The sequence below is a fragment of the Pantherophis guttatus genome, chromosome 14, assembly GCF_059756535.1.
Source record: "Pantherophis guttatus breed Tessera chromosome 14, ASM5975653v1, whole genome shotgun sequence".
Lineage (NCBI taxonomy): Eukaryota > Metazoa > Chordata > Lepidosauria > Squamata > Colubridae > Pantherophis > Pantherophis guttatus.
Window position 1 is genome coordinate 4,480,451 of NC_142076.1, and position 19,354 is coordinate 4,499,804.

The following is a 19,354-nucleotide window of genomic DNA, read 5'->3' on the forward strand; positions in this document are numbered from 1 at the left end:
GGAAGGCCCATTTTTCTTTCTCACCTGGCTCCAGATCCTCTCTATGCATCTGGGGAGGGCGAAAACAGCCTTCCCCATCCCCTCGGAGGCCCTCCGGAGGCCTGAAATGGCCCATTTCCCAACTCCTGGTTGGACAGGAAGTGACATTTTTTGCTGTCCCCAGCCTCCAGAGACTCTCTAGGTCTAGGAGATAGAATAGGGTCTATTCTATTCTATTCTATTCTATTCTATTCTATTCTATTCTGTTCTGTTCTGTTCTGTTCTGTTCTGTTCTGTTCTGTTCTGTTCTATTCTATTCTATTCTATTCTATTCTATTCTATTCTATTCTATTCCATTCCATTCCATTCCATTCCATTCCATTCCATCCATACAACAGCACTGGAAAAAGTGACATCCAACTGACCGTCCCATTTCCAAACCTTTGCAGCAACCCTACAGTTCAGGAGCTTGGCAATTGTCACGCATTCACAATCGTTGTATTGTCTCATGGTCCTGGGATTGCTATTTCTGACCTTCCAACAGCCAAAGTCACTGGGGGAAGCTGACAAATTATCTTAACAACTGCAGTGATTCACTTAACAATCACGGCAAAAAATTGTCACAACATTGGGCACCATTCACTGAACAGCCATCTTGCTTAGTATAATGCTCTGTGAGGGAGATGAGCTGTTTAAAAATGTGATCAATGAATGAATAAATAAATAAATTTCCAGAAATGGTGTTGGGTCTCTTGCTTGGGCGGGAGTGGGGTGAGGTGGGGTGGACTAGATGACCTACAAGGTCCCTTCCGACTTTGTTAATCTGTTAAATCTGTTAAATGGAAGTTCTTGTCCCAAGACAGGTAAGTTAAAGACTACCTAAATTTCATTTTTATCCCACCTTTATTTGTACAACTCAAAGTAAGGTACTTAATGCTCTTCCCCCTTCCTACTTTCCCCAAAATAATAACCCTCCGAGTCAGGTTTGGACTGGTGGTCCAAAGTCACTCTGCTGCCTTTCACACTTAAGGGAGGACTAGAACCCCCAACCCCCCAATTTCTAGATCATCAGTTTCAGCATCACACCAAACTTTGAGAAACTGGAGATTTTTCTATTAATAAACCCCCCTCCAACCCTTTAAAATTATTTCCTTGAGATTGTTCCGCTGAAGCTGGAAAAAGCCCCTTGCCTTCCACAGAAAAGAGGAAATTTGTGGGCTAGATGCTTGGCAGAATTTGGTCGACCCCAAGGTCACTCTGCCCGTATGCCACTATGTGACTTTTACACAATTGGGTTAAGCAAATAAGGAAGGTGGCATTTAAGAAAAAGTGATTTTACTTTCAGTTTGAAGCATGCTATAAACCTTTCATTCAGGACTTTCAGTTGAAAGGAAAAGTCCCTCTCTGCATGATCGGAGCACATTGCTCTGTTTTACCGGTTCAACTCCAGGTCCCATGCTCCCCTGCTGACTTAGCCGCATCCATCTGCCTTTGAAAACGGCCATGCATTTGGCAAGAGGTCCCTGCACTGCGCAAAATGTGTCTCTCCACAAGGGCAACTCATTTCAGATTAACAGAGTTGGAAGGGACCTTGTAGGTCATCTAATCCAACCCCCCACCCAAGCAGAAGACCCTACACCATTTCTGAGAGATGGCTGTCCAGTCTCTTCTTGAAAGCCTCCAGTGATGAAGCTCCCACAACTTCTGAAGGCAACTTCTGTTCCATGGGTTGATTGTTCTCACAGTCAGAAATGTTCTTATTATTTCCAGGTTGAATCTCTCCTTGGTTATAAAATTTATTAGTTTTATAAATTAAATTTATTAATTTAATGAATAACAATTTATTTATTAATTTAAGATTAATTTGGGCCACTACTGTATGCTTTCCCCATCTCTCCCACCGTGCGCTCTCCAGATCACGGCTCTGGCTTCTCCTTCCCCCCAACCCCGTTGCAAAGCGAGCCTTGCAAGAGACACACACGGGCGTGGGGAAGCTTTTTTTTTTTTTTTTAATGTTATCTAATTCTGGGTTTTATTTAATTGACCAAACTAAGTAATAATTTTAATTAGCAATTTTATGATGTTTGTGTGTCTATATTTTTCTTGACTGTACACCGCCTTGAGTTCTATGGGAGAAAGGCGGTATAGAAATATAATAAACAAACAAACAAACAAACAAACAAATAAATAAATAAATAAGTAAGTAAGTAAGTAAGTAAACAAACAAACAAACAAACAAACAAGCAGCTCGCCTGCTCGTGGACCGAGCCTGGAAAGCCCGGGCGAAGCAATGCTTACGGGGGGGGGGGGTGGAGTGGAAAGACAGAAAAAAGGAGCGCAGGGCCGTCGCGCGCCCTCTCCCCTCCTTCTCACCCCCCTCCCCAACCCTCGCCAGCCCGGACAGCTCCGGCTGGCGCGCGCCTCCGCCAATGAGCGCGCGCTCCGTGGCCGTTCCCCTCGGCGCGCATGCGCCCCTCGGCCAGACCGGGAGGCATGGCTGCGAGCGCGGGGGAATTGAGGCGGCGGCGGGGGGGCCCGGCGGGAGACGCCCCCGACCCGCGGGAGCCGCGCGCCCCACCGGCGCCTTCTTTGCGCCCCGGCACCTTCTGGCTGACGCGGCTGGTGCTGCTGCGCGCCACCGCCTTCATTTACTGTAAGTGCCCGGCATGGGTGGGTGGGGGGCGGGCAGGGGTCCCTCCCTCTCCCCGGCGCCCCTCTTGCAGCCCAGCCTCCCCCCCACCCTCAACTGCAACCCCCCCCCCCCTTTCCCCGTTAATGGCTTCCCTCCCGGGACGGAGGAAGCGCCTCTCCACTTAGGTTGAAGGCTCAGTCTGGCCACTCTTGGCTCTCCTAAATTGGAGCCAATGTGGGCTGGGGATTATGGGGGTTTGGAATGGATGGCAACCCCCCCTCCCCACTTGGCTGGGGAGTCCTGGTGCAGCAGCTCATTGGCCAAGCTTGCCTCCAGAAGCTGTGGGGGCTCTCCATCACTGGAGTCCCAGAGTTGCTTTGGACTTTCAGGCAATTGGACTTTTCTTTCTTTCTTTCTTTCTTTCTTTCTTTCTTTCTTTCTTTCTTTCTTTCTTTCTTTCTTTCTTTCTTTCTTTCTTTCTTTCTTTCTTTCTTTCTTTCCCCCCTCTCTCTTTTCCTTCCTTCCTTCCTTCCTTCCTTCCTCCCTCCCTCCCTCCCTCTCTCTCTCTTTCTTTCTTTCTTGATTTTTGGGGTTTGATGAAATTTAAGGGCCTATCTTTGTAAATTAAGCCTTCCTCCCTCCCTCCCTCCCTCCTATCTTCTCTCTCTCTCTCTCACTTCCTTCCTTCCTTCCTTCCTTCCTTCCTTCCTTCCTTCCTTCCTTCCTTCTATCTTCTCTCTCTTTCTCTCTCCCTCTTTCTTTCTTTCTTTCTTTCTTTCTTTCTTTCTTTCTTTCTTTCTTTCTTTCTTTCTTTCTGTCTTTCGTTTGTCAAGCATGTATGAGAAAACAAGTATAAGTATAAACATAACATATAAACATATAAATGGGGATATTAGGACAGGGATGGTAGGCACGCTGGTACACTTATGCACGCCCCATTACAGACCTCTTAGGAATGGGATGAGGTCCACAGTAGACTAAGGGTGAAATTTTGGGGGTTTGAGGATATAACAACAGAGTCAGGTAGTGCATTCCAAGCATTGACCACTCTCTTGTTGAAGTCGTATTTTCTGCAATAGAGTTTGAAGTAGTTTACCTTAAGTTTGTATTTATTGTTTGCCCGTGCATTATTGCGGTTGAAGCTGAAGAAGTTGTTGAAAGGTAGGACCTCTTCTTGGGCTTTCTTGTTTTTTCTGTTGAAGACGTTTCGCTTCTCATCCAAGAAGCTTCTTCAGCTCTTGACAGGATGGTGGGGAATGGAAGGATTTATGTTCCTTGCAGACAGCTGGTCATTTGCATCCTTTAGAGGGAAAGTTTATCTGTGTCCTCAGGGTCACCTGAGTGGTGCAAATGGTTCCTGTAGTCTGCAATTTCCCCTCTGAAAATCCATTCCTACTCCCACACCATTCAAAAGGTGTTCATCCCAAATTGCATAGCTAAAAGTCCATAGAGATTCTCAGGTCATGGTTGTCCCATGACCTGGATTGTCCCAAATGGTTGTCCCAAATGACCAGCTCTACAAGGAATATAAATCCTTCCATTCCTCAGTATCCTGTCAGAGTTGAAGAAGCTTCTTGGATTAGGAGCGAAACGTCTTCAAAAGAAAAAACAAGAAAGTCCAGTTGCCTCCTGAAAAAAAGCACCTTGGGGACAGGCACACAGAAGTTTCTTGAGGATGGGCTCCAGCACGAATCTGAAAGCTCAGAAGACTAAATCTAAAAGTCTGCAGAGATTCTCCGTCATCCAGGTCATGGTTGTCCCAATGGTGCGTTTTTCAGGGTTTTTATTTTTTTGTAAGCTGCCCAGAGAGTGAGTGGGCAGTCATAAAAAATTCTTCAATAAATAAATAATATTATATATATTATGTATATTATAGTATTATAATGTATATATACTATATTACAATATACTGCAATATAATATACTACAATATCCTACACTATATACTATACTATACTATACTATACTATACTATACTATACTATACTATACTATACTATACTATACATAATTATAATGTAATTTAAAATAATATATAATATAAAATAATATGATATAAATAATATAGTATGTAATATATGTAATATAATAATGTAATATAATAAATCTAATATAATAATACAATACAATACAATACAATTAATATAATAATACAATACAGTACAATACAATACAATACAATACAATACAATACAATACAATACAATACAATACAGTACATCATGACTTGGGTGTTGCAGTCTGGTCTGCCTTGAAGGGCTGATCAGGATTAGCCACTGCAGGATGTAAGAGTTGCAGGTGACCTCAAACCAGCCAGTTATACTTCATTCAGTAATCATGGCTTAGCATAAGGGTTGAATCCAGACAGTGCTACCAGGAAGTGCTGATTGCACTTGAATGTCAAACTGGCAACCCTGCCAAGCTCTGCCATGATCAGCTGGTTGTAAGACATCTTTTTTGGGGGGCCAAAACTGTAGCAGTTTTTAACAACAACTTTTGTGTACCAACAAGGTGCTCTGTGTTGTTGTTTTTTTCTTGCAGCAATCCATGTTCTTATATATGAGTCTCGATGGCTCCCTGAGCATTAGCAGCAAATCTAGCTATCCGCAGTTTTGGCTCAGGGGAATAACCCTGGTGGAGATTTCACCGTATTGCCATGAACCCCCAGCCTCTTACTACATTTGGGTGCTGTTCGCTTTAAATCAGTGTTTCTCAAATTTGCCAGCTTTACGATGTGAGGACTTAAACTTCTGGAATTCTCCAGCCAGCAAGTCCAGGAGAATTGCCAAAGTTGTGAAACACAGCAAATTGAGCACAACGGTGACCAAACATAGTACAGTACAGGGAGTCCTTAACATACGACAATTAGGGCCAGAATTAATGTTACTAAGCAAGGCAGTTAAATGAATCATGCCCAGTTTTATGGCCCTTTTTGCTACCGTTAAGCCAATCACTGTACTCAAGTTTGGATCATTCTGATGGTCATAAGTTCAAAGACCGGTCATAAATAACGTTTTTTCAATACCATTGTAACTTTAAATGGTGATTAAATGAATGATTGTTAAGTCGACAACCTGTATATACACCTGAATAAAAATAACCTGACTTGTTTAAGTGGGATCTCTTTCATTGTGTAAGTTTTATAAAGATTTAAGGCTTGTGGCACTTGTTAAAATACACTTACAGACTTTGCAGTGGTAACTGTTGCTGTTTTCCACAAATATAAAGATCTTATAGAAACAAAAGCTAGGTTTGTTTTCAGCTATGAAAACTTGTAAACAGTGGGCTGCAGGCTAAGTGGGTTATTTTAGTTGTTTATTATGTTCTGTGTCTGAATATGTTGCATTTTTTCCCCATTTTGTGTCACTTTGGTGTGGAAATTCCTATGGCTGTGGACCCCAATAAGTTACTTTTGTAATCATTCCACCTAGGAAGCATCTTAAACTGCTTTGGCCAGTCTCTCTTTCTTAACTGCACTCATGCCCTAGTCCCGTGATGGCAAACCTATGGCACGCGTGCCACCTCTCTGCGGGCATGCGAGCCATCGCCCAGCTTAGCTCCACCCAGCATGCGTGTGTGCCTCCCGCTGGCCAGTTGATTTTTGGGTCTCTGCCATGCATGTGCGGGGGACGGGGCGCATGCGGGAGATGTGCACGCATGTGCAGGGGGCGAGGGGTCATGCTCGCATACGCGGGGGGAGTGCAGGACCCCCCGTGGCCCGTTTCAGGCCTAGCAGGCCTCCCTGGAGCCTCCTGGGACCAAAAAGAGGCCGCAGAGGGGGTTGCCGCACCCCCCTGCCCTGTTTCGGGCCTAGCAGGCCTCCCTGAGCCTCCTGGGACCAAAAATGGGCTACAGAGGGGATTGCCACATACCCCTGCCCTGTTTTGGGCCTAGCAGGCCTCCCTGCAGCCTCCTGGGACCAAAAACAGGTCACACGAACATTTGTGGGGGGAGCGTGGGGGGATCGCGCATGCATGTGCAGGGGGGCTGAGGGACGCAGGGGTCTCGCGTGCATGCACGTGGGGTAGGGGCAGAGGGGGGGGGTTCCTGTGCGCATTGCATTATGGATGTAGACACGTGCACATGCTGTTGCCTGCACACATTCGCACTTTCAGCATGCAGTGACAAAAAGGTTCATCATCACTACCCTAGTCACTCCCTGCCTTGACTATTGCAACACACTCTACATGGGGCTGCCCTTGAAGAGCATCCAGAAACTCCAGTTGGTGCAAAATGCAGCAGCTCACATGATTTTGTGTAGACCTCGGTGTGCACATGTATTACCTCTCCTGCGGGAGCTATATTGGTTGCTGATTTACTTCCCAGTGTAATTCAAGATGCTAGTTGTCACCTTTAAAGCCCTTCATGGCTTTGGACCAGGTTATCTGAGGGATCTTCTCTTACCGGTATTCCCACCTGAGCAGGGAGGCAAGGAATGTTGCGGATCTCATCCCCTAGGGAGTTAACACCTGGTGGGACCCAGAAGAAGGGCCTTCTCTGTGGTGGCTCCCTCTCTCTGGAACATCATCTCCCCAGAGATTAGAATGGCCCCCCACTCTAATACTCTTCCGGAAGGCACTGAAAACATCGTTCTGCCAGCAGGCCTGGGGAACCCAGAGTGGGATGGAGCCCATTAAATGGCTTGTGTGATGTGTTGTCGCTGGGTATATATATATCTATATAATATATATATTACAAACTACTCTAAAAATACGAGTTCCAGGTATATTAGTAAAAAAAGAAACAGACATACTGAACTCCGGAACTTAAGATTTTAAAATTTTAAAAGAATTAAAATTTTATTTAACTAAGCTTTCGTCAGCTATCAGAGTATTAAACTACCATTACAGAGATCTCTGCCTTTATATGCCATTAATCAATTTAGCCCTTGCGCGTTTAATAGGCCCTTCCAGCAACCTCCCTCTTGTAATCAGCTGTGTTGTTTTTGCTGTCGTCACGCTGGATGATGGAGGCTTAATTCCTACTGTTTCCTCCTTTCTAGCTTGCTTATCAGTGGTGGGGTGATGTTAGCCTGTCAACTATTGCACCTGTCAGCTATTGCAAATTGCAATATATATGTGTGTGTGTGTGTGTGTGTGTGTGTGTGTGTATGATTCTTGGGATAAAAATGGGAAACTAAATTAATTTTTTTTGCTAATATGATTTATTGGATTAGGGATTTTCTGTCTTCACTGTGAGTTGTATTGTGTTGGGGCAGAGGTGGATTCTACTTACCTTTACTACTGGTTCGCAGCGAGGCTGTGCGCGTGCTCTTCTGCGCATGCGCAGAAGCGTTTTGGTGGCGTCGGAGTCGGTGGGCAGGGCCTCCTGCTGGTTTTACTATCGGTTCTATAGAACCGGTGCGAACCGGGGGCAACCCACCACTGCGTTGGGAGTGTGTGCACTGAGGGAGCTCAACCAATCTCATTGTATATATGTTGTACGCTGACAATAAAGATTTGAAATTTGAAATTTAATCACTGGATGGGTGTCCTGTGCCTTTTAGAGGAATGCTTAAAACAGGATCATGTTGTCAGTACCAGAATTTTTCTACCTGTGGCTCAGAGATTGTCTCTGTAAGAGCCCACAGGTGGTCCTGGAAGGAAATGCAGTTAACACCCAGAAATACAGGTAGTCCTGGACTTAGGATCTCAACTGAGCCCAAAATTTACAGTGCGTGAAATATTTGTTAAGGGAGTCATGACATTTCTTGCCACAATTGAATCCCTGCAATTGTTAAGTTAGTTAACATGGTTGTTAAATGAATTTGGCTTCCCCATTGCCTTTGCTTGTCAGAGGTTTGCAAACATGACCTCGGGACATGGCAACCGTCATAAACATGAGTCAGTTGCCAAGCATCTGAATTTTGATCACACGACCCCAGGGATGCTGCAATGGTCATAAGTGTGAAAATGGTCATAAGTCACTTTTTTCAGTGCCGTTATAACTTTGAACGGTCATTAAACAAACTGTTGTAAGTTGAGGACTACCAGTAATGGTTTCACAGCTACGTTTCCTACAGGTGTAACATTGAAACTTTCCCAGAGATGGAAAACCTGCATGGATTTATTCGGGTGATGGAAACTTTATATTCTTTCTTGCCTTTTAAATAAGCTTTGGTTCGTGGCCTGAAATAACTTTTTTCTTCCGATCAGATTTGTGGTGCAGTCAATTTGAACCTGAAGGCATTTTTCTCTCTGTGTGTGTCTAAAATATGATTTGGTTTTCACGGCAAGCATTGTTGACTCTTGGGTTTTTTTTCCTCCCAGTGGTTTGATCTTCAAATGTAAGTTAAGGTGGTTTCCCCCCCACATTTTATGTTTTAAAAAAGAGCAGAGAAGGAAGGAGTGTGTGGCAGGAACGTTTTGCATTTCGCGTCGTTGAATCTTTACGGAGCATGGAGAATGTGATCCTTTCCTTCCTCTCCCCTGACAGATTGAAGCTGGGGTAGGAAGCACCAGAGTGGGGACAGGTCCAAGCCTGCCCATCAGAGCGTCCTGGAATTTTCAGGTAGCCCTCGATTTATGACCACAGTTGAGCCCAAAACTTATGTTGCTAAGTGAGACATTTGTTAAGCGACTTTTGCCCCATTTTATGATTTTCCTTGCCATAGTTGTTAAGTGAATCGCTGCAAGTTGTTGAGCGAGCGACCTGGTTGTTAAGTGGATTTGGTTTCCCCATTGATTTTGCTTTGTCAGAAGGTCGCAAAAGGGGATCGCATGTCCCTGGGGCGCAGCAGCCGTCAGAAATACGAACCAGTTTCCAAGCATCTGAATTTTAATCATGTGAATCGTAAGTGTGGAAAACGGTCATACCAAGTCATTTTTTTCAGGGCTGTTGTAGCTGTGAGCAGTCACTAAACAAGGTGTTGTAAGTCGAGAACTACCTGCAGTGCTCATTGGGAGAATGTCAAGGCTTAAGAGGGGCGAGGCTCTTTCTCCTGAAGTCCCCCTGCCCAGAGAAACATGAACCAGGAGGGAAGTGTCAGGTTGGGAAGACAGTTTCACCAGGAAATAAAGAAAGAACTGAAGAGTATAGGGCAGGGATTGCGAACCTATGGCACGTGCACCCGAAGTGGCACACAGAGCCATGTCGCGTGGCATGCCAGCCGTCGCCACAGCCCAGCTCCACTGTACATGCACACATGCCTCCCATCGGCCAGCTGGTCTTCAGGTCTCTGCTGTGCATGCGTGGGGGGCGTGGTGTATGTGGGGGACGCATGCAGGGCGCATGCATGGGGGGTGCTCACATTGCATTTTGGGGGGTTGGTACATGCATACCCCCCGTGCCCCGTTTTGGGCCTGTAAAGCCTCCTGCACTAACCTGGAAGCCAAAATGGGGCCTGGGGGCGGGGCATGGCTCATCTGTATTTTAAAACAGAAAACTACCTTTAGAAAGATTTTTACTCCAAAAGCATTTTATTAAAATAAATTTGATAAAAATAAAAAGTCTGATTTAAATAAAAAAAGTCCGATTTAAATAAAAAAAAATCTGACTTTTTAAAAAAAATATCATCGATTTTTATTCACATCCTTCAGGTCTTTTCCCTGAAACAATGCCATCTCATGGGACCCAGGATGCAGGCCTTCTCTGTGGTGGCCCCTGCTTTCTGGAATGATCTCTTCCCCTAAGACAGGGGTCTGCAACCTTAAACACTGAAGGAGCCATTTGGACCAGTTTCCCACCGAAAAGAAAACACCGGGAGCCACGAAACCCTTCCCGTGTCTGACTATTTTTTGAGCGGCCACAAAACTAGCATATGTAGTTGAATTAAATGTTCTGTTTTCTTCTGAAACTTTTCTTTTCTTGGATTTAACCATGGTTGGCCTAACGGAGGTTGAAAAGCTCAATAAACCGCGTGCCGGCAGGTGTCATACATTGGCAATTGTGACGCATATTTTGAGTGACAGGGAGCTGCAGCAGAGGGATGAAAGAGCCACATGCAGCTCCAGAGCTGCAGGTTGCTGACCCCTGCCCTAAGATATGGCAAGTCCCAATCCAGTTGGCTTTCGGAAGATCTATGAAAACTTGGCTTTTTCCTCCGGCCCTGGGCCCTGGATAATTGTAGTTCCCTTCTGCAGAGGAGGAATATGAAAATGAGTTCCTGGTTGCCCAGTAATGTTTTGGATTGTAATGTGGATTTTTTAAGCTTCTGTACTTCGGCAGCTCCCCCAAATGCTGGAGTTGCAATGTTGGGCAGCCATATCAGTTGTTTGAAGGAATTAATTCCACCAATGGGCTGCTGGAAAGAATCATGCCCTTTGAATGAAAAACAGAGGACTTTCGGCTAATTTTTTTACCTCACTAAAAATATTGTCATGACTGCTATCTGCCCTTAGATTTGGAGGAAGGCGAGATCAATTTGGATGAAGCTTTTATCCTCTTAGACCTCATTTATCCGATTAGATCTTGTTAAGAGGCACGCGATCTGCCTTCCACCTTTTTACCTCAATATTTTATTTATTCCCGAGGTTGCTTCTTGTTATTTTGGAAGAAAGACTTGGTGTCAGCATTGAAGTTTCTTTTGTGTAACCTGCATGTAAATACAATGTACACACTTTTTTTTTTCCCTTACCCATTTTGGCAATGTGTATTTTTCCCTAATTTGCTGTTCTCTTGTTTATGTTTGCACTTAAGCCTGGGGTCTAATTTGGACATTTTTGCAGCTGATGAGCAGTTTAGACGGGTAGGGCAGCAATTTTGAGGTAGGTTTTGATTGCCACTTGCAAGAAAATCTCCTTAGCAAATTGCCATGTTAATCAAAGTTAATTAGGTTGTGGAAGACATGACCCCCCTCTGCCATACCAAGGAAGTGAATTTTTATTTTTAAACAAGATGATTTTGAAGGAATTGAAATGAAGGAAGGTCCTGGGTTCAGTCGGATACCTTATGATGGGATGGCCAAAGGTTCCACATGGACAAGTGATGACGTTTCTAATATGAACAGATTACAGATGTCTCATTTCTTCTCCAAGGCTTATTGGCTGCTGATGGGGGTATGTTTTTAGTTGTTCTCCATTAAAAAAAACCTGCAAGTAACCACAGTTTGATTTCTCATGGGGTGCCAGTAAACCTAGCCCTGAGATATTTGAGAGGCCACAAAAGCTGAGTTCAGAGCTTTCATGCAGCCTCTTTGTTATTTATCCCTGCTTTTGATGACAGTTTTTTATTTATTCAGGCAGAAGATTTTAACTGATGCATTCAGGCAACCCTTCTTCCAAACTTAATTCAAGTGTGTGATTGTATATGTTCTCTTTATATGACTTCCTATAGCTTTTATCTATCTATCTATCTATCTATCTATCTATCTATCTATCTATCTGTCTACATATGTATACATATGTGTGTATCTGTATCTGTATGTATTGGGTCAGTTTAAAAGGGTAACCTGGTTAACGTAATTGATCACCTAAAGCAAATGGTACAATTATTGGATTGATTATAAGCATACTGATATGGGACTGTAAGAGTCAGTTTGGTGTAGTGGTTAAGGTACCAGGCTAGAAGTTGGAAAGTTGTGAATTCTAGTCTTTAGTTAGACTTGGAAGCCAGCTAGATCAGGGTTCACCAACCTTTTGGACCTCGGGGACCACTAAATTCATGATTTTAAATCCCGTGGACCACTAATATGATCTGCCTAATGACTGGTTGGGTGGGTGTGGCTAAGTGGCCATATGACCGGGTGGGTGTGGCCAACTCAATGTCACTCATATCAAGGAGTGCCTTGCCAGACTCTACTTGCCCCTCCCCTCCCAGCCACTCCTTGCCTCCCTGCCCAGGCTCCTTAGGGCCCCAACAGGAAGCAGTTGTTGGATCTAAGCAGCCACCATGAGAAAGAGTTGGCAAAACAGCTCAGTTCAAATTGGATCTGACCAAGAAGGAGGCTCAGCCGAAGCACCTCACTGAGGACTAGGAGCATAGGCTTTCCAAGCAGAGGGAAGACCTGCAGGACTGCAAGGCCAGGTACCAGGTACGCCTGGAGGCTCAGTGGGCTGAGATGGTCAGCCAGTTCCAGGCCATGATGCAGTCCCACTGGAACGAGGCCCTTCGGCTCTTCGCCATCAGTGGCACTTTCCTCCCGCCTTTGCCCAAAGCCCTGCACCAGGAGGCCGAAGCAGACCCCAAGTCGGAATTTCTGCCCCCCTCTGACCCACACAAAAAGACCCTGAAGGGGGAGATTCTCTGCAGCAACACAAAAGTTCATTGCGCGTGTCTGGCCCAGGGGCCGTAGTTTGAGGACCCCTGATTTAGTGCAATATAAAAAATGCAAATAATTTTTCTGCAGGCCGCCAAAATGTTCTTTTGGCGGCCCGCAGTTGGTGACCGCTGAGCTAGATGACCTTGAGCCAGTCCCTCTCCTTCAGCCCTAAGAAGGCAAGGACAAAGCAATTCTAAAAGTCTTGGCAATCTACAGATTGGACTGCATAATAAAATCCAATCTATGATTTACATACATCAAGTGCTCTTCTCACCTGTATATTCTCACCTGGGCCTTATCTAATGGGGACTTCCCCATTAAGGAGGTGAGGTGGACCTCTACAAAGGTAAAGCTTTTTATATGATGGCACCCCACATATGAAATGTCTTTGCCAGAGGCTCATGTGGTCCCCATATTCGCATCATTTTAGCACTGTATTCCCAGGTTTTTAAACAAGCTTTTTAATTGTCTTTAATTGGTGTCATTTTAGATTTTGAAAGTCTCTCTTGCTGCTGCTAGTTTATATGGTGTTTTCATTTTTCATTTCATTTTATTTTATTTTACTTATATAAGTTTTTACTCAAATGATACCTTTTAGAGCGTTTGATTGTAAACCGTCTCAAGAATTTGGGCAACTGGGTGGTTTAATTTTTTTTTTATAAACAATAAAAGTAAATACTGTACCTATATCACGGTTGGATTGCCACAATACAGAGTCACACCTGAATGAACCACATGCTTGCCTTTCTCTTGATTTTTGTCTGCAGCATGGGAGGTTCATCCTCTCAGGTAGATGGGGCCCAAACTATAACTAGACTTAAAGGTAAGACCAATGCCTTGGTTTTGGGTCGGATTCACGCATTATGCTAAGCCATGATTTAGATTTGATTTAGGTTACAGCAGTGGTGAAATGTAAAATTTGTTACGACCGGTTCTGTGGGCGTGGCTTGGTGGTGGTGGGGGTAATGTGACTGGGCGGGCGTGGCTAACTTTTTTTTTTTTTAACTTTTAAAAGCATTTTTTCTACAACCTCTTCAGCCGAAGAGGTTGCAGAAAAAAATGCTTTTAAAAGCCTCTGACGATCCCAGCTGAGCCGCACGATCATCAGAGGCTTTTTAAAAAACTTTTAAAAGCATTTTTTCAGCCGAAGAGGTTGTAGAAAAAATGCTTTTAAAAGTAAAAAAAAAGCCTCTTATGATTGCATGGCTCAGCTGGGCATGGGGGGGGGCGCAGGGATTTTTGCTACCGGTTCTCTGAACCACCCGCCTCCATCACTACTGGATCGGGTGATCCGGTCTGAACCGGGAGCATTTCACCCCTGGGTTACAGGACCTCACCTGTTGTGTTTTGCAAACTACAGTTGATGGCTTTGCATGTTCTGTGAACAATTATGATTTTTTTCAATAACCATGGTTAAATAAAGTGTCATTTTATCTGATAATCCAAACAAGATCGGTAAGTAGTACGTTGTAACGATAAATGAAATAGAGAACTGAAGATTTCAGAAAGTCCCAAAAAGTTACCTGCTCGGAAGACATTCCTGCATTTCCTGCTTTCAGTCAAGATAATTTAAAGGTAAAGACAGAATTGTAAAGCTGGATATGGGTTCAAAAATTACCATTTACCAAGGCATGAAATCTGTACCCTTACCCCTAAGCAATCCATAATCTTGATTAATTTCATAGTGGATGCAAAGTTGACTTGATCTTTGGTGGGGTTCAGCAAAGAAAGCATGACTTCTTGACTTCTCAACACTTTTTGAGGCCACAAACTATGATCTCCATCCAATAATAGGAGGAATTTGCTTTATCCTTGTCTCTCAGGTAGGTTTCTGATGGTTTTCTGTTGGAGATGATTGGCTTCCGTTGCTTCTCAAAATGGGAGCTTTTTGGTGGCATCCTCCACAAGTCTATTGCATCTTTGGTATTTCTCAATATCTGTATGGAATTGTTGGGGCAAATTTTCAGACCTGGAGTAAGATGCTGCTATTATGTTGATGGCAGCCAGATCTTTTTCTCCATTGACATCCTTACAGTGTGGCTCCCTTGAGTGCCTGTTTGCAGGCATTGATGTTTGGATGGAGCTGGTGATTGAAACCAAGCCTATACAAGACAGATGTGTTTGTTTCAGGGGTCACAATTCCAGAGAGGAGACAGACATTTGGTTTCCAACTTGAGCCAGCTGTGTCATTGATACAATCACAGTGGGACTAGGACTAGGACTAGGACTAGGACTAGGACTACTAAGACTAAGACTAAGACTAAGACTAAGACTAAGACTAAGACTAAGACTAAGACTAAGACTAAGACTAAGACTAAGACTAAGACTAAGACGGAATTGGATGACCTACAAGGTTCCTTTCAATTCTGTTATTCTATGTTGTTCAATTCCTACAGAGGTTCTACTGTTCAAACGTAGCTTGTTAATTTTTTGGATTCCTCCTCAACTATTGTTGTTGTTCCTTCCAGCTGTTGCCTTTCTGGTTGCCTACCATCAAAACAAAGCCCTTATTGGTGATCGAGGGCTTCTGCCATGCAAGCTGTACTTGGAGAGTGTGAAGCGCCATTTTAAGGGCAGAATAAACATGGAGACTTTAAGCTATGCCCCAACTCTGATCTGGTTCTTGGATTGGTCCAGTATGGACAGCATCCTTGATGCCTTCGCTCTCATTGGTTTGGCCATCTCGGCATTTGTCCTGGTCACTGGATGTGCCAACATGATTCTCATGACTGCTGTGTGGATCATCTACCTCTCCTTAATTAACGTGGGACAGATCTGGTAAGCCCTATTGTTTCTTATTTTTCTGCTTTAGAATAGCAGTAGCCTTAACAGACTTGTATACCTCCCCTTTGTGCTTTATAGCCCTCTCCAGGGGGTTTACAGAGTCAGCCTCTTGTCCCCCAACAATCTGGGTCCTCATTTTACCGACCTTGGAAGGATGGATGAGTCAACCTTGAGCCGGTCAGGATCGAACTCCAGATTGTGGGCAGACTCAGCCTGCAATGCTGCATTCTAACCACTGGGTCACCACAGATTCTGGAGAGTTGGCAAATTTCTCTGATGTGATATCCCCGTTTCCCTTCCTACCTTTAATTGTTTTAGATTTAGTTTGAATTTAAGTGGGAGAGCCAGTTTGGTGTAGTGGTTAAACGTGTAGTGTTTCTACCCACCAAGGTAGAAATAGAAGGTTGGGCATGAAGCCAGTTGGTGACCTTGGGCCAGGGGTTAAATCCTACCGGTTCGGACCGGTTCAGGCAAACCGCCAGGGATTTTGGGCGTCAGTTCGCCAAACTGGTAGTAATCATCCTCCTTGGCCCCACCCACGGCTGGCTGGTCGCCACTCATCTCATCCGGCCGCTCGATATTCCACAGAATTCAATGTTAAATGCAGCAGAGAGAATGCTAACTTTTCTCCCTCCATTCAGAACGGAGATGCTGCAGGCTGTCCCTTTAAGATAGTCCCCAGGCAGGAGGAGGCCAGGAGGGAACCATAAAGGGAGCAGCAACTCCCTTAGCATTCTCTCTGCTGCATTTAACATTAACATTGAATTTCACCCCTGCCTTGGGCCAGTCACTTTCTCTCAGGAAAGACGCAATGGCAAACCATTTCTGAAAAATCTTGCCAAGGAAACTGCAGGGACTTGTCCAGGCATTCTTTGGGAATCAGACACAATTGAAAAAAAAACCCAAAAACCTGAAATAGGAAGCTGATAGGTTGCAAAGCAACAGTTTCCATCTGAACCTGGGTATAAAGGCCTTTGAAATTCTCTCCTTGGACCTCTTCTTCCTCTGACCAAAAGCCAGAAGAAGAAACACAAAGTCCATCAGGCTGTTATGGTGGCTGCCCAGACTCTCCCTTGCTCAAATCTGTGAGCAGAGAATATGGGCAAGCCATTTAAATGAGTTTTTCCCCCCCAGGGGAAGGAGAGATTCTCCAATTAATTTCTCAAAGCTTGCCCTTCTCAAAGGGCAAGGCTCTTGGACATTTCTTCTGAGACCATCTCTTGAGAAGCAAAGAAGATGGGGAGAGCGATCTCAGGAAGGTGTCCTGAAACTTTTCACCCTAGCAGGAAATTTGCTGTAGAAGACCTTTGAGTAAATCCGAATGATAGAACAAAATAGAACTTATATGTTTCTTAATTTTATCCTGGCTTTTTGTTCAGGAGGTGGACTATCTAGCACTGCGTTTTTATTTTTAAAAAAAGGTGGACTGAGAGTTGCTGGCTTGCATAGGTGACATTGTATTTGTATAATATTTATATTATAAATATACTAACATTTAAATATATTTGTATAATGTATATATGGGATGAGAGCGAATATTTGACTCGAACTCATACCTAGAGGTTCTGTGGTCAAGGAAGGACTTGAATGTCTACGGAGATTCTCAGTCATCCAGGTCATGGTTGTCTCAAAAGTGCTTTTTCAAAAGGCAACTGGATTTTATTTTTCCTTGAAGACATTTTGCATCTCATCCAAGAAGCTTCTTCAGTTCTGACTGAAGAAATGAAGAAGCTTCTTGGATGAAACGTCTTCTAGGAGAAACAAAATCCAGTTGCCTTTTGAAAAAAAGCACCTTTGGACGGGACTTGAATCCAGATCTCCCCTCTTCAGGGGTGGGCTGCTGAGGGTTCGCAGGGGTTCGGGAGAACCACTAGCTAAGATTCTGTGCAGTTCGGAGAACCCCCAAATCCCACTCTTGGCTGGCCCCGCCCAACCCCTCCCCTCCCAGGAGTCTCCACCCAACCCATTTTGGATGCAGGTAAGTACAGGGCATGCACAGAGGCTCAGGGAGGACGAAAAACAGGCCTACTGGAAGTTCGGGCCTCCAGAGGGCCTCCAGAGCCTGGGGAGGCTGTTTTCATCCTCCCAGTGGCTCGAGGAAATCCTCCAGAGCCCAGGGAGGGCAAAAACGCCCCACACCATGGTGCAGGAGGCTGACTAGGCCACGCCCACCATGGCCACGCCAACCCAGCAACTGGGCAGAGAACCCCTTGCTAAAATTTTTGAAGTCCACCCCTGCCCCTCTTCCAACACCTTCCCCACTACTCCCCATTGGCTCTTTGTTCAGCAACTCTTTTGAGACATTTCTATTTCCAGGGAAGCTTCTATTCTCTCCACCAGTTGCATTTATGGTAAACTTCTCAATACCAGTGAGCAGCCTAGGAATATTCTGAGCAGTTTGCCTTTCAGTAAATCCAGTAAAACTTCATGACTGACTAAGCCCACTGCGGAGGAAATTTTGTGGTGCCAAAATTCCTGTTGGCTTACTGGCTTGGACCAATTGTCTGATCTGGTTCTAAAGAACCTTCGAAAGAATTGGAAGGAGAACACAGCTAAGAAAAGAAGAGGGGTTGCTTTCCTAGAAAAAGGGGGCAGTGGGTGGTTTTCAGCGAAAAGGTCTTAGCAACGTGCAAAAGAATTCAAAGTTGTGATGTAATGCAGGATTTGAGGATTTTCAAGTTACAGCTTGGAATGTCGGAGGGTTTGCTGCATTTCTCAGATACGTCTTCCTATAAACATGAGGATGTTTATTACATAGGAAATCAAGAAACGCCCTTCTGCATTGCAAAAACCAGTTTATAAATGTGAAGGCATAGGAGCTTCGGCTGTTCTCCTGGATGGGGAAGTGAAATGCCCTGAGTGAGTCACATCTTCCATAGAACTGATAGGCGCATCAAGCTCTTCCGTGGAGGGAGCAGCTTCTGAACAGAGAGTGTTACGCTCCCTTGACTGACTGCTGTGCACACTTGCTCTCCCAAACGGAGCTGAGTGTGTTGCTTGCAACCTTCTTTCTCGCGTGACATCTTTTGAAAAGCAGCTCCTTTCGTGCACACGGTTCACTCTAGCGCTGTGGGGTTTTTTTTTTTTTTTTTTAGAAATTGCTTTGGATATTTGAGACCGGATTGTTAGGCTAAGGTTACTTGGGGTAACCGCTCCCCTGCTCTGTTTGTGCAAAGTGGACGGAGTCAGGGTTAGACCAGGTAACTTATGGCAACTGGTAGCTTTAATGAGCAAGAGTTCATGGCAGTTTGATCAAGGGTGATGATAAGACAAGGAAGAGAAATTTCTCTTTTACCCCACTCTCCATTTATCTTCATTTTAGTGATAGCACAATATGGGAAAGAGCTGTGTGAAAGGATCCTGTTCCAGAGATTATTTGGTTGTGGTTATATTCGGTGTTCGTTTTTAAAAATAATTTAAATTCCCGGCAAGGGGTTAAGACTGTGTCATTATTGTTGTGTTTACACGGCAATGACAGTTGCTTAGAGAGATGGTTGTGGATGATGCAAATGGGACTTTGGGGTGACCATTAGTACAGTTTCCCCCTCCCCCCATCCTGATTGTAAACTCCAGTGGAAGTTGGACCTGTGGGTGGGTGGGTAGGTTCTAGGGAGAAATAATTTTACTTTTATCTTCCACAGTAGCTGGATATTCCCATGTTTGTTTTCTTTGAAAGCCCTTCTGACGAATCCTCTTGAGCCAGTTGTGCCTGATTCTTGAAATTGAAGTTTAGGAAAGTAAAGACCCTTGAGAGAAGCTTG

The 19,354-nt window shown here is 44.4% G+C and overlaps 1 protein-coding gene across 2 annotated transcripts in view; it reads left to right on the plus strand.

Annotated features, from left to right (window-relative positions):
• The first annotated feature begins 2,439 nt into the window (after positions 1 to 2,439).
• The window catches only part of LMF1 (lipase maturation factor 1), a 227,315-nt gene continuing 210,400 nt past the window's right edge, over positions 2,440 to 19,354 (plus strand). The window contains exons 1-2 of one of the 2 annotated variants that reach the window (XM_087878506.1): positions 2,446 to 2,632; positions 15,278 to 15,587. Coding sequence is in view for 1 of the 2 variants with exons in the window: in XM_087878504.1 (XP_087734630.1) it covers positions 2,446 to 2,632 (187 nt within the window). In the remaining variant the exon portion in view is untranslated. Of the gene's footprint in view, positions 2,633 to 15,277; positions 15,588 to 19,354 lie in introns of both variants that reach the window. The other variant, XM_087878504.1, reaches the window with a different exon arrangement.